The 14202-nt window shown below is 51.5% G+C and overlaps 1 protein-coding gene across 1 annotated transcript in view; it reads right to left on the minus strand.

Annotated features, from left to right (window-relative positions):
• The window catches only part of IQCA1 (IQ motif containing with AAA domain 1), a 165179-nt gene that overhangs the window by 11631 nt on the left and 139346 nt on the right, over positions 1-14202 (minus strand). Inside the window, exons 16-17 of the mRNA XM_003798264.3 lie at positions 7584-7670; positions 1729-1906 (exon numbers count right to left, since the gene is read on the minus strand). Of these exons, the coding sequence (XP_003798312.3) occupies positions 1729-1906; positions 7584-7670 (265 nt within the window). The remainder of the gene's footprint in view (positions 1-1728; positions 1907-7583; positions 7671-14202) is intronic.

Here is a 14202-nt window from a genome sequence, read left to right on the forward strand (position 1 = left end):
CATTGCATGGCTGTCCTTAATGCTGAACATTGCATGGCTGTCCTTAATGCTGAACATTGCATGGCTATCCTTAATGCTGCTTAGTTGCTGCCACCAGCAGCTCCAACTGCCAGTGGGCCCAGCAGCAACTTTGCTATTGCTATGTGAACACTGCCTACCATTGGCACCAGCCTCCCTGGCACCACTATGCACACCACCACCACAGGCCACATCTGCCACCTCCCAGGGGTCACCATATTCTGCCACAACTGCCACTGTCACCTCTACCAGATTGTCATCTAGCAAACGCTGTCCCCACCTCCACCATCTCTAACATTGGCCATTGCCATTCCAACACCAAATCTCTCACCACTGCCCACCAATGCGGTGCTAAAGATGCCCTTCTGGGGCCACTGCCACAGCGTCCACACCCGCGTGTCCCCCACTGCTCTTAGATTGGGGCTGGCCCTTTGGTTTCTACCTGGCCAGTAGGGTGTGGTGATGGAATCTCCGTGACTTGTGAGGCTGGGTCAGCTATTGGCCTAACCTCTGGAAAAGTGCACTTATGAGACATTGTCTTGTGGGACTTGCCACCATGTGTGCAAAGCCACCTGGAATGACCAGGTGTGGGCTATCTGGTCACCAACCTCAGCTGCCCCCCACAGACCCCACTAGCTCCAGTCACACAAGTGAGCTGTCAGGGGTGTGCACACTGTCCAGTCTCCAGAGCACTGGGGCCCCAACTCACATGTGGCTCCAACATCATGCTGTGCCTGGACACCTGGAGAAGAATGCCCCAGCTGACCCGTCAGCCCTGAGTTGCCACAGGGGTACTTTGCTGTTTTGAACCACCAGGGAATAGGCGACAGGAATAGGAGACAGGAACAGCCACCAGCACCATAACTAGCTCCCTGCGCCAATCGCCCCTGTCATTTCCCTTCCTCCTCCTCTTCCCACCCCCACTCGCCTCCTGCCCCCGCCTCTGCAACAACACCCCTTCCCTCTGGGGCAACCATGGCTCTGGACACTCTGGGTCACAGCAGCCCTGTGGCATACAGTACGGATAGTTCTGCTTCCCAGGTGAGAACTCAGGGCTCAGGTCGACTGACTTGTCAAGGTCAGCAGCTATTAAGGGGCAGAGCCGGGACTTGGAGCAGGTCTCTTGAGAGCCCCAGTCTCTCGCGGCTCTTTCCAATTCCATTGCACTGCCTTGGAAGCACTTTTTTGTATTGTTCCCATTTAAAAATAAGCTTCAAAAGCTTAAATCTGGCTATTCAAGAAGAAAGAATTAAAAAAGTATGCACTTGTATTTAATATTTATTTTAAGTAAGTCAACATGCAACTGGACTTTGAGATGGGGGGTGGGGAACAGCTTGGTAACAAGAAGCCATGAGCATGGGAAAGACCCTGTCACCCTGGGCACAAGATGAGTGATTCTCAACTACCTGACAAGAGAAAAATTAGCACCCACAGGGCTTTTGTCACCACTAGGGCCAAAAATAATGGACCCCATCCAGTTTCCTTTTGTCTTGGGCAAAGAGAAATATGTTAACAACAGAACAAAGACCTATGGCTTCCCTCCTATGGCCCAGCAGTTCACACTGATGGCACATGGTGCACCTGCCCACATCACTCATCTGATGCCTCCTGGGTCACAAGGGGCACCCTGGCCTCACATACCTGCAACCAACAAAACAACAGATGACTCATGCTCAGTTATCACATGTGGGAAGGGGCTGGGGTACTTGCCGTATCTGGAGGCGTAGTCTGGTCTGGGAACCAAAATGATTTTTTGGTAAACTCGGCAAAAAGATTGGATTTCAGCATCAAAAGGACGCTTGGTGGTCCCCACAATCAGAATCCTATCATCTGGCTTCAGGAGCTTCAGGATTTTGGGAAGCTGTCTTTTCAGGCGTTTAGGGTCATTCTGGGAGAAAAAAGAGAGGAACAAAATTGGCCCACATATAGGAAAAAGATTGACAAACTAAAGAAAACCCATGTTCAGAAACAGAATGCACCCAGCATACATGGGTTAGAGTGATTTCAAAGCTCAGAAAAAGACAATTTCTTAAAAGTTTGCCGTAGGACGAGTCTTGAAATGTGCTTCCTAGTTTGACTGGGTCATTTTTAATTGTTGGCATTTCCTTTCCTCAACCTCTGGGGTCCAGATTTGGAAAGCAGGAAGGAAGGAAGCACCTGGCTGGACATTCGAGCACCTTCACCCTAAGAATGGGAAATAGTGGCTAACTTCCAAGGAGAAGGAAGCTCACTGCAACTTGTAATTAGTTTGTGGTGCTCCTGTTTTCCTGAGTTGTTTGGAAGGTGAACCCAAGATTTCCTTTGCTGAACTGCTATAAAAATAAGGAACTGAGCTCTCTGCATCTCATGTCTGACACATAACTGGTTACATAACGTTATAAAACGTCTCCCCCTGGAGCAGTTTGGAAATGGTCTGAACCCGTATGACTTTAGTATAATCTCAGCACTGATGAAGGAAAGCAATAGCCTAGCTTTAAATTACCCTCAACTGGCACAGACAAGAAAGGAGGAAGTGTGGGAAGAGGGGGACCGGGGTGCTGGTGGGAGCCTCCATGGACACGCCCCAGCACAATCTTGGCCATTTTTGTCACCATTTGGCTGGTAGCTAATAAGGTTCTTCATCTTTTCATGTGCTTATTAGTCATTCCTATGTCATCTTTGGAAGAATGCACATTCAGCTTGTTGGCCCATTTTGAAAGTTGGGTTATTTGTCTTTTTTATTATTGAGTTATCAGAGTACTTTATATGTTCTAGATACAAATCCCTTATCAGCACATGGTTTGCAAATATTTTCTTCTTTTCTGGGGGTTGTCTTTTCACTTCCTTGATGGTGTCCTTTGAGCAAAAATGTTTCTAATTTTGGTGGGGTGCAAATTTAGTTTTTCTTTGCTTGGGATTTTGGTGTCATATCTAAGAAATCATTGCATAATCCAGGGTCACAAAGATTTATGCCAAGATTTTATTTTAAGAGTTTTATCATTTTAGCTCTTACTTTTAGGTCTTTGATGTATTATGGGTTGAGTTTTGTATATGGTGTGAGGCAGGGATCCAATCTCATTCTTTTGCGGGTGGCTATCTAGTTGTTCCAGCACCATTTCTTGAAAAGACTACTTTTTTTGCATTGAATTATCATGACACCTTTGTCAAAATTGACTACAAATGTCATAGTTTATTTCTGGGCTTTCAATTCTATTCTGCTGATCTGTATTTCTCTATTCATGCCAGTACCCCACTGTCTTGATTGCTGTAGCTCTATAGTAAGTTGGGAAGTAAAATTGGGAAATCTGAGTCTTCCAACTTTGACTTTTCTTGTGAAGACTGTCTTGGCTAGGTCCCTTGAATTTCTCCATGAACTTCAGGATCAGCTTACTAATTTCTGCAAATAAGCCAGGTGGAATTTTGATGGAAATTGCATTGAGTCCATAAATCAATATTTTGATTTATGTTAACAATATTAAGTCATTCAACCCAGGAATATAAAATGTCCTTCCATTTTTTAGGCCTTCTTTAAAACTAATTCTTTTTAGTTTTCAGAGAAGTATTGCACATCTTTTGTGTCGAAGAAGAACTTTATTAGAATAATTTCTGTGGAGTGTTGAGGACAGCAAGCTGATGGTGGTACTGAGGAGTGAGTGGAGATGGTGAGGAGTGACTGGTCATTTAAGAAGCTTGATGTAGAACAAGGCAGGTGGTGGGGGTGACTGGGACATGTGGGGAAACATGAGGGATGCCCAAAGACTAGTGGAAGGACTGAATTGAGGGTTCTGGTAAGAACAGAGACAAAGACTCTATGGGGTAGAGATATGCCTGCATAGTCTGAGTCCATCCTTAGCAATCAAGTTGCCATGGTGATGGCAGCATAGTCCCTGCCCTCTCTAAGGCAGGCGATGGTCCTGCTACCTGCATGTTCTGAAATGACAGGGACATTTGGAATTAATTAGTCTATTTGGATAACAAATATTGATCCTGGGTGGCTGATAGTGAGGTGCAGTCCCACTAGTAGGGGATTGGATAAGAGGTGTGTTCATCCAGTAGGTGGCTGCCCTACACTCAGGCCACTCCTGGCCCACTTCAGAGCTGTCCATTATGCAGGGAACCTGGACACTCTTTGCCCATGCCAGAAAACATCCCCATGATCATCCAGCAACCTCCACAACTGCCTTCCTTACCGCTGGGCCTGCCTGCTTCTCACAACTGTATTACTATGGGCAGTTTCAAATTAGTGGGTAGCATCCGCGCAGCAATTTCAATTTGCTTTTGTGCAGTTAGCTCCACAAAACAACTGCCACAGCCAGCCCGGACAAAGCAAGTCATTCCCTTGTGGAGGCACCATTGTGATGTCAGGGAAGGCTCGTGCTTGATGAAGTAACAAAGGGTAATGGAGCAGAAAATGCAGGAGCAGGCTGCTTTGCCTCATTCTTCAATGCCTTTGCTCACATGCAAACAGCCCACCGACTGCATTCTGCTGCAGATGGGAGAGGATGACCACTTGCTCCGGGGAGGAGGAGGGGCAGGGCGCTGTCTGGGCAGCTACCAGGGGCAGGGTGTGTTTGTAAGAGTGGCAAGGTGGGTGGTACTCGGAGTTTGGACTGCACTGAAATTCTGCAGGGAGAGGTGCTTCTCAAGGTTGTTGAGGACAATGACAAGGGATGAGAGTGAGGACAGGAGCATGGAGGGTCTGGGGTGGTGCGTGTGAGGTTCTAGGACCAGAGTGAGTGCCCTGGGGCAGTTTTCAGGATGAGGTTTAGGGTTACCCTGGGGTTGAGGAGGGCTGACCTGTGCTCAGAAGGTGAAACCTCCCAGCTTTGGCATGGCGTCCAGGTGGGAAAAGGGGCCCGGCTTCTGTATCCATGCAGACCTGCCTCTGAGTCCTGGCAGGACCCCCGAGCTGTGCACGGGCACTCTAGAAGGCTTTGTCTTCCTCTGTGAGACAGAAAAACAATGCCTTCCTCCCAGGGCTGCTGGGAATTTCCTGACATATGCATTGTTCCTGGAAAGGAGACGGTGTTGGATCAATACCTCCCCACCCCACCAGGGTCCTGGGGTCTGGGCCTCGAGTCCCTGCACTCAAGAAACAGCCTCCTGATGTAGGCTCCATGCTCAAGAGCTGCCACAGCTGGCCTGGTCTCTGTTGCCTCCTTGCTATGACTGGGTGAGCTTCCTGTATTTCACCACCGGAGGAGGCCTTAGCCCAAGGCAGAGGTGTTGGAGGCTTGACTCAGTCACTGTTGATTTTCATGGGGCCTTCCTCGGGTCCTTCAAGCCCAGCAGGTGGCCTCCAGGCCCAGAGCGGCCTGCTGTCTCATTCTGTGGCTGCAGCTGGAGGAACACTCTAGCCTCCCGGCGTTTGTGCAGGGGGACATTCTCCTTAGTGCCTCAGCACCTTTGGGATGGGGAGCCCTGGGAGGCCAGGGCAGGTGAGAGAAAGGACACTAGGCCCCCAGGGGCTGAGTGATGCAGTGAGGGCTGGTTATGGTGCCAGGAGGGCCGATCATGAGGCCAGTTACAGTGCTGTCCAGGTCCCTCACACCTGCTCATAGGCTGCAGCCCTGGGTTTTTGATCATCACCTTTGAAACATGGATGCCCACTGGTTGTGATCCCCAGGGCCCTGTGGACTCAGAAGTCTGGGACGCTGGGGAGGAGCATAGAGCTGGCTCATCCCCAGGAGACCCAGGAAGGCAGAAGGAACTCTAGGTCCCTTGCTCTGAGGGGCAGGCCCAGTGACACCATCAGCATATGGTGCAGTACAGTGGGTCTGAGTTCCTGCATGAGCCAGGCACATGTGATGGTTCCCAACCACTCCCCTCTCCTCCTGCTTGGGTGCTGGCATGGAGACACGGTTTCTGGGAGGGGTGTTCATGCCTCTTGTAGCTCTATTTGGGCCTGGGATGGCTCAGACCCCTGTGGGTGTTCAGGGACCCAGGGAGCTGGCTTCTGCCCATGATTCCTGGTCTTCAATATAGGAATCCTGCAGACAGGTGCTGGAGCCTGCTAACACAGAAGTGAACAGAGGAAGGGGCCAGCTGTGCCTCCATGGCCTGAATTCCTTTGGGGACAAGGCTAATCATGGGCAGTGCTGGTGGGCATCTAGGATGGTGCTGAGAGAACATCTCTGCATTGGAAACAAAAGGGCTGATTTGGGGGGTTCTGGTGATATGGCTCCCGTCCCTGCTTTCATCTTCCTCCTTGGCTGGTCTCCTGGCCCTTCATTGAAGGACATTTGAAAGCCCTGAGCCCCTGTTTTATTCCACCGGCTCTCTCTGGCCCCTTTGGACTGTCCCCAGAGTTCCCCGGAACATTACAGGTGAATGGCCCCATTCCTCCTGTTTCCTAGGGACTCAGGGCACAGGTTAGTAGAGGGCTGTGATTGCCAGCAAACCAACAGTCTGAGGGTGTCACAGGAGAGAACTCCAGGAGGCTTCATCACTCAGAGGCTGTTCCAGCTGGAAATTTCTAGTTTGATGGTTGAGGAAGTGGCGGCTGAGAGAGGTTGTGTCATTACTCAGGTGGGAGTCCCAGGCCAGGGTCTTCCTACAACCCAAGGCTGGTGTCCAGTGGGAGAGGGAGTAGCCCTGCCCACCGAGGAGCCAAACTTCGATGACTTCAGGTATGTGACACCAGGGATTAAACACCACTCTGCTTTTATCTTTGGGTTCACACCGTGGTTTAAAGTCCTATACCTCCAGCCACTCATTCTGCACCCAGACACACACACACACACACACACACACACACACACAATCTTTGCTTCTCTGTCAATGAGGCGGCTGCGCCAGCAGAGGGAGCTAGCCGCTAGATCCCAGATTAAATAACAAATGAGTCTTCACGAGTTTCTGAAATGACAGGGCAATCAAGGCTCATTTGGGGAAGAAAAGATTGAGCTTTCATTCTTTATCCAAATCATCTCTACCTGCTAAGAATGATGTATAATACATAAGGATCAAAAGTGATTAAAATCCTTATGAATTTAATCAGAAATTCACAGTTAACCACTATTTGCTTTGGTGCAAATTGATGTGGAATAACAATCATGTGTATCTGCAATTTTTTTTTTTTTAACTTGTGGGAAATTTGCTGGTGATTTGTGGGGGGAAGTGCGGGGGAGAGAGGGCCATTGAAAGGAGAGAAACGAAGGAAGGAAGGAAGCCCTGCGGCGGGAGTCCCTGAGGCCGGGTGCCCCAGCTTAGCTGTTGTGTTGATGAGCTTTGTTCACAAACCGCAGGCCTTTGCTATTTATTATTACAAACAATAGGAAGTCCTAATAATAGCTCCTATGTGTGCCGTTCGCTTTACCTGAGCAGAGTTCTCTAAGTTGTTTCTCACCCTTGAATCGTGTTTGGGTAGAAAATCCCCCTCCCTCCTTCTTCCACACTTTCTGTCATTGTCTTCTGAATTATGCATCATAAAATCAGACCACTGGATCCCTTCAAATATAGATGAAAGTTCGGGCAGAGAGAGGCTAAGACAGGAGATTTAAAAGCCCTGATGTTTCCTCCCTCCCTGGCGAGGTCCTCCCGCTTGGGGGAAGCACGGCGAGAGGAAGGGATGATGGAGAAGCCCTCACCATCTTTTCCGCGTTGGGAACTTTTTTGTAAAAGGTTTTTTCTGTGTCTCCGATCCACACCACGGAGGGCTGGAGCTCTCGAGCCACCTACAGAGAAAAGGGCATTGGTTGCAAACACAGGTCCCTTTTGGGTGTGCACCTATCCCCCAGCCAACAGCAGGACCGAGGCTCCCAGGGTGGGTCCCTGGGGTGGCAGTGCCGCCACTTGTCCTCTGTTGCATGTGGACACAGATGCACCCTGCAGCTCAGAACTGATCGGGTCCCTCTAATGCCAAGATGGACCTAACCTTGGTCCCCTGCCTGCTCCGAGGTCTGTCCTGATGGGCAGGGCACAGCTTGAGAACAAATAGTTTACTCTAGGACTCTGAGACTCCAATCAGTCTGGTTTGAAAGAAGCCTGTAGTTTTCTGCTGAAAATGAATGGGGATTTGAGATTCCAGTTTTAATTATGGTGTCCTCGCCACTCCTAGGTTGATTCAAGTTTGCTTACTATGAGAGAATCAGTTTCAGCACAAGGGCCCCATGATGCTGTTTGTTCCTCTCTGTGCCTTTGTGGCTGCAGCTCCCCTGGCAATGTGGCTCTGAGCCCCTCTGGGCGAGCAGGACCTCGCCACAGTGCTGGGATGGGGCTTACCATGGGCCCATGAATAATTGCAACACACCTAACAATCTCTTCAAAGCACCCCCATGATAGCAAAGTTCAGGTATTTTTGCAACAATTTGTGCTTTGTGTGAAATTCTGACAGATAAAAGCTACAGCCAAATGCAGTGTTATGTACTCCTATTTTTATATTTCTTAAAACATCATTATGGCAGCAGTCATGATTTTGAACCAAGACAGCCATTCAGTGAAGGTGGCCGAAACACCAGGAACACTGCGGCTGCGTCCGTTTCCCCATTGTGATGTATAAAGTAGCAAGTCGGGGCTATAAAGCAGATGATGCACCTTCAAAGACAGTAGTGGACACTGATTGAACTGGATCCTTCTGCTGGACCAACACCTGGGCTGGCTGCACACACGGTCCCTACACAAGCACGTTCCGAGAGGAAACGGTACCAGCTGAGCACTGTTTGGTAGGTGCTACTTTTAGACACAGAGCCACAGAGTTTAAGAATTCAAAATCCCAAATTTTAACCCTGGGCATGTGGAGTGACAACAGCAGTTAGCAGGCGGGCGGGTCTGTGCCAGGCATTGCTACAGGCGTGGTACCCAGCATCACATATGGCCAAGGCTGGCGCACACGCACCCAGCACCTCCTCCCCAAAGCCTGAGTGTGATAACTTGTGTACCCTCATCTCAGCCCATTACCATCACCCCTGTTTACAGATGGGGAAACTTAGGCTTGAAGGCATTAAGTGATGGCCTGGATCACACAGCTGCAAAGTGGCAGAAGCAGGACTCAAGGCCAGGCTGATGCTATGGAGTCTGTGCTGGAAGCAGGGGCCACACATGGGTTCTGTGTCCGCCCTTCCCCACAGCCAGGACGGTGAGGGTGGGTCCTGCGCTTGTGCTGAGCGGTGGGGGACCCAGGCCTCAGGGACAAGTAAGTGGCTTGGTTGAGACGAGTCACTCCTGAGGCATCACCTCTCCTACGTCAGACACTGCACCAGCCCTTCTGCCCCTGGTCCTGCTGAGTTTCCCGGTGGCTTGTATTTGGGGTGCCTTGTGTTGGCCTTGTCGTTGGGAGTTTATTTTTTGGCATCAGAGTCAGAACAGATACTGACTCTCTCCTGGCTTTCAATCACTAGAGGCAACAACACAAACTCGATCGGGCTGCGTCAGTAACGATTCCAACAATTCTTGCTGGGCTTGCCCCTGCCCTGCACACGACGGCCTTGTCTTCTCAAGCACAAGTCTTGGGATTTCTAGGAAAGACACAGCCTGTTTCAGCCCCCCTGGCGGAGGTGCATTTCCCAGCCCTCCCTGCTCAGGCAGGAGGGCCCTGCCCCTCTCGTGTCCTCACTGGCTTAGCAGAGGGCATGAAATTGCACATCAACACATAGATTATTAATGATAACAGCTGCAGACACCACGAGCTGATGACAGATGAGCACTCAGCCAGGCCGCTGGCCCCTGAGCTTCCTCCGATGAGGCCCCTGAGCTTCCTCTGATGAGGCCCCTGAGCTTCTGCAGGGTGAAGGGGTCTCCCGCTCCTTGCCGTTTCTCTTCGTCTTTGAGGATTTTATTTGATAACTAAGTGGTTCTCCAGCCTCACCTTCTATGAGTCTACAAAGCCTGGGTGTAAAACACAGGTGGAAGGGTCTTGAGTTCTGTCACTGTCCAGCAGGAAGTCCAGGCACCAGAGAAATTCCAGAGGACATGCAGGGCCTGCTGGAGGCCTTGGGAGGTGGAGCTCTGCTTTGTTCATGGAGCTGGTTGTACTGACCTGGCTGGCCCTGAGCCCTCTGCTAGGGTGGCCAGGACAAGAAGAGGGCCTGGTAGGTCACCTGCAGCTGTGAAACCATGAGAAACTGCAGCCCAGTCAGAGGGCAACAGACCAGTTATCTTGGCACTCACACGTGTCTGGAATTTGGAGACAAGAGATGCCATGTGTGGGATGGCAGCTGGTGAGTGATACGGGGGCGTTGGTCTACCCAGACAAAGACAGTGCAGTGGTTCTCATTAGGAGCTCTGATAACTAGTGTTGATGTCAGGGTCCCAGCTCTGGAGGTTCCATCGAGGGCTGGGGTGCAGGCGTGGGGTCCCAGGGACTGCAGCAAACCGCCGAGGCCTCAGCAGGGCTTGAAGCTCCCAAGTGATGCTGAGGCACAGCCAAGGTCAGGAGCTGTGCCTGGAGGCAGAGATTCCTGCTGTGTGACCGCTTAGGTACTCACACCCACAGCGTGGCCTGGAGGGGAGTCTCTCAGGATACTGTCTGGGTTCTCCACGCCCTCCCAGGGCAGCCGGAGGGCTGCTCTCATCCTCTGCTGGTGATGCCCCAATCTGCTTGGTGCTCCAGGCTGCATCTTCCTGTTTCTGACTCTTACCTGGTGCCTGTCTGGAAGCCTCAGAACCCAACGTGGCTAAACTGCCCTTCCCACCATCGCTTATCCTGCAGATTCCCCACATGACCCCCACCCACGCCAGAGACTTAGATCTACTCTCATTGCACCCCAACATCTGACCAGCCCAAAGTCCGTTCTCTGCACCACCTAATCTCTTCCAACTCCTAGTCTTCCACTCTCTCAGCTCCCCTGTGTCAGCCCCAACTTCTTTGCACGGGACCCGGTGCTGCAGGCAGGATGGAGCTAATGGAATGAGGGGGGCCCCAGGAACCATCCTTCAGTAAAGCAACTTTGAGTCAAGTCAAAAGCTTCTCTACTTCCAGCCCCCAACATACATTTGAACACAAGATGCTATACAACATAAAATGTTTTCAGCTTAGAAAAAAGATAATCTGTAATAATGAATCTCATCCCCTTCAGAGCCTCTGAAACACTTAGTCTTAGAACTGAAACTAATGGAAAACCAATTTTCACATAAACAGTTGTCCCGTCTCAGCCAGACTGTGTTTGCCACTGCGGCGATCACCCCTCTCCTCTGTCCATTTGGCAAGGGCTGGGTTTGCCATAGTTTCCACCGGGTGCCTCTACTTTCTCAGTCCGGTGTTTTCTAATGGGAATTGCAGAAGTAGGGGTCAAGTATTTCAACATTCCTTTGCCCTGTTTGCTTTTAACCAAGTAAGCTACGCAGACTGACTCAGCACACAGGACTCCTCCTAACTGCGATGACTTTGAGGCCCACAGTCTTGTTTCCAGTCCTGATGCAGAGTTCCGAGACGTGGCCACACCGTCCTGGAGAATGTGAAAGTGAGCGACTGTCCGCTCCTTTAGCGCTCACGGGGGAATCCTACACTTCCCATGTTTGAACGCACGCCTGTGAAGGAATTCCTTTCCCAGGACACTCACCGGCCCCACAGAGCTGTGTGGAGGACTCTGGGTGCCATGGCTTGGACAGGCTCAATTGTTATCAAACAAAACAGAAGACATTGCCCAAGAGTGTTCTTTGACAGTAACAACAGCCACCAGCGAGGGGCTGCAAAGTGCTCTGACATGCGCCCTCCCTGGCTGCCACGCCTGCCCCTCGGTGTCTCCCCTCGTACAGATGAGGTCTCTGAGGCAGGGACTGTGAGGGGTGGGTAACATGCTCGACAGCAGGGGAGATGTGCTGGAGCCCGCAGTGGGACCTGGAGCCACCTGACGCCTCCAGCCTGAGCACCACCTGGGGGACAGGTTGCCACGCTGCCTCAGGAGACAGGATGCCTGTTCCGCAGCTTTGCTGGGCCTGGCGCCTGTACCCTCCACTATCACCTTTCACCCCAGCAGGTGAACGTCGCAGCCATCACTGTCTTGTCCTCCAGGGTGTGACCCTCTCGTTTCCCTGACCTTTCTGGGGAAGCTGAGTGGCAAGATGGTTTGGGGACCCTTGGTGACTACATTGAGTTCTGGGCAGGAGGAGGAGGGGCCTGGGAACTGGGACAGACCTGGGTGGGAAACCTGTTCCTCTAGGAGAGATGGAGGGGATGGGAGAGGATAAGTTAGCTGTTTCTAAGCAGCAGAAAGGCTGTTCTGGGGAAAGGGACTGGTCGTACTACTTTGGGCTCACAATGTACAAAAGAGGCTGTTCTGTCGTTTCTTCCTTCATATAACAGTTTTTTTGAGCTTTGATGAGCCAGGTACTGCACTAGGTACCAGGCCATAAAGACCAACAGTGGGGGGGGGGTCCCTGACCTCAAGGAGCCCACAGCCACAGGTGGTAGGGGAGGGTAGAGCCTTGGCTGTGAGGGTGGCCCAGGAAAATGGGAATCTTCAGGGACCACCGATGACAGAAAGAGGGAGAGTGGGCAGGGGCATCAGCAGGAACGGAACCCCAGACAGAGGTTAAGGCAATACAGCTTTCAAGGTCTCCGGAAAGTCACGGCTTGGAGCGGGGAGCACCATGCTGGGCATGGGAGTGAAATGGGGGGCATGGGCTGGAAGGACAATGGCCATGCCATAGGGTTTGCTTTCACCCTAGAAGCTGCAGAGAGCCTGGCAAGGACTCCAGTCAAGGATTTCAACCCTCCTGTATTAAAGGAAAATCCTCTGGTGAGCTGGGGAATGTGATGTGGTGGCCCTGGGGACTGGGCGGGGTGTGGGTCATGGGCACAGTGGGAAGAGGCCAAGGAGGGGGATATGGAGTGAGGGAGGGGGTCTTATGCTCAGTTCCTGAGGGATGGGGGTGGGAAGACAGTAACAGGGAGGACAGTGTCAGCCACTTGAACCTGGGGACATTTGGGCAGGCAGGGGCTGCCTGGCTGGGGAGGAGAAGCAGGGCCAGGCCACAGCAAACTAACAGCAGTGCACAGCACTAGTGAGGACAGAAGGAAGGGGTTCTGGAGTACAGGAGTTCTGGACGCAGCCACAGAGGGTTTCAGAGAGAGCCTGGGGACCATACGTGGGAGGGGATGAGGGAGAAGGAGGGTCCTGGCTGCCAAGGAGGAGCAGTGGTGGGGAGAAGAGAGGCATGGAGGAGAGTGCTGTGCTGGAAGCCAGGGGGATGGAGGGGCAGGAAGGGAGTGGCCAGCAGTGGCCAGTGCTGGCTACACAGGTTGGTAATGGGGGGGGTCACTGGTGGCCTTGGCAGGGGTGTAGGGGACAGAACCTGGTGATGAGAAGAGTGCTTTCAGAAAGATGGGCAGACGGTGAGCCTGGGGGAGGGTGCCCATGAGGCCTCTCTCACTGGCAGGTGCACTGAGGGCGGGGAGCAGAGGCATGTGCAGGAGGCCTGCGATGGGAGGCTGGGGGTGGGGGTGGCTACAGCGCAGAGTGAGACAAGAGGGGTCTGGGGACGGGTCAGGCAGGCACATCTGCTGGGGAATCAGAGCTTGTCTTTAGTACAGATGTCATCATATGCAGAGGGCACAAAGAGCACTTTCTCTCCCTCCATCTAGACCAGTGGTTCTCAACCTGCGGGTCTCGACCCCTTTGGACCATCGGAAAACACATTCTGCATATCAGATATTTACATTACGATTCACAACAGTAGCAAATTACAGTTATGAAGTAGCAACAAAAATAATTTTATGGTTGGGGGTCACCACAACATGAGGAACTATATTAAAGGGTCACGGCATTAGGAATGTTGAGAACCACTGATCTAGACTCAATCATCAAACCTCTCCCATCTTCACAGACCTGCTGGGCAGCCACAGTGACATACCTGGGATTGCCCTGCAGTGTTGCATTATAGCAGTATAGAATTTGTTCACTGTACAAGAAATTAATTTTTCCAACATAATTTTAACTAAAGCACCACAATTCATGGTTGTATTCCCTGCTTGTGAGCATTCAGGTGGCTTCTGACTTTTTACTACACCAAAGAGCACTTAGATGGACATTTTGGGCTCGTGGCTCACAATTCCCTTGCAGCGGTTCTTAACCTATGGTTCGCAACCCTTTGTTCCATTTGTAACAATGTGGCAGTTAGGAAAGTTGATAACCACTGCCTTAGAGGGACCTCCAGAGAGAAGTTTCCAAGTGGAAGGGCCTGGGCTCCCTGTGTTGCCCTCCTGCGGTCCCATCTGGGGCCCTCTCTCCAGCAGGGCCTGGGCTCCCTGTGTTGCCCTCCTGCGGTCCC

Source organism: Otolemur garnettii, unplaced genomic scaffold (assembly GCF_000181295.1).
Source record: "Otolemur garnettii isolate 467f Iridium unplaced genomic scaffold, OtoGar3 scaffold00133, whole genome shotgun sequence".
NCBI classification, from domain to species: domain Eukaryota; kingdom Metazoa; phylum Chordata; class Mammalia; order Primates; family Galagidae; genus Otolemur; species Otolemur garnettii.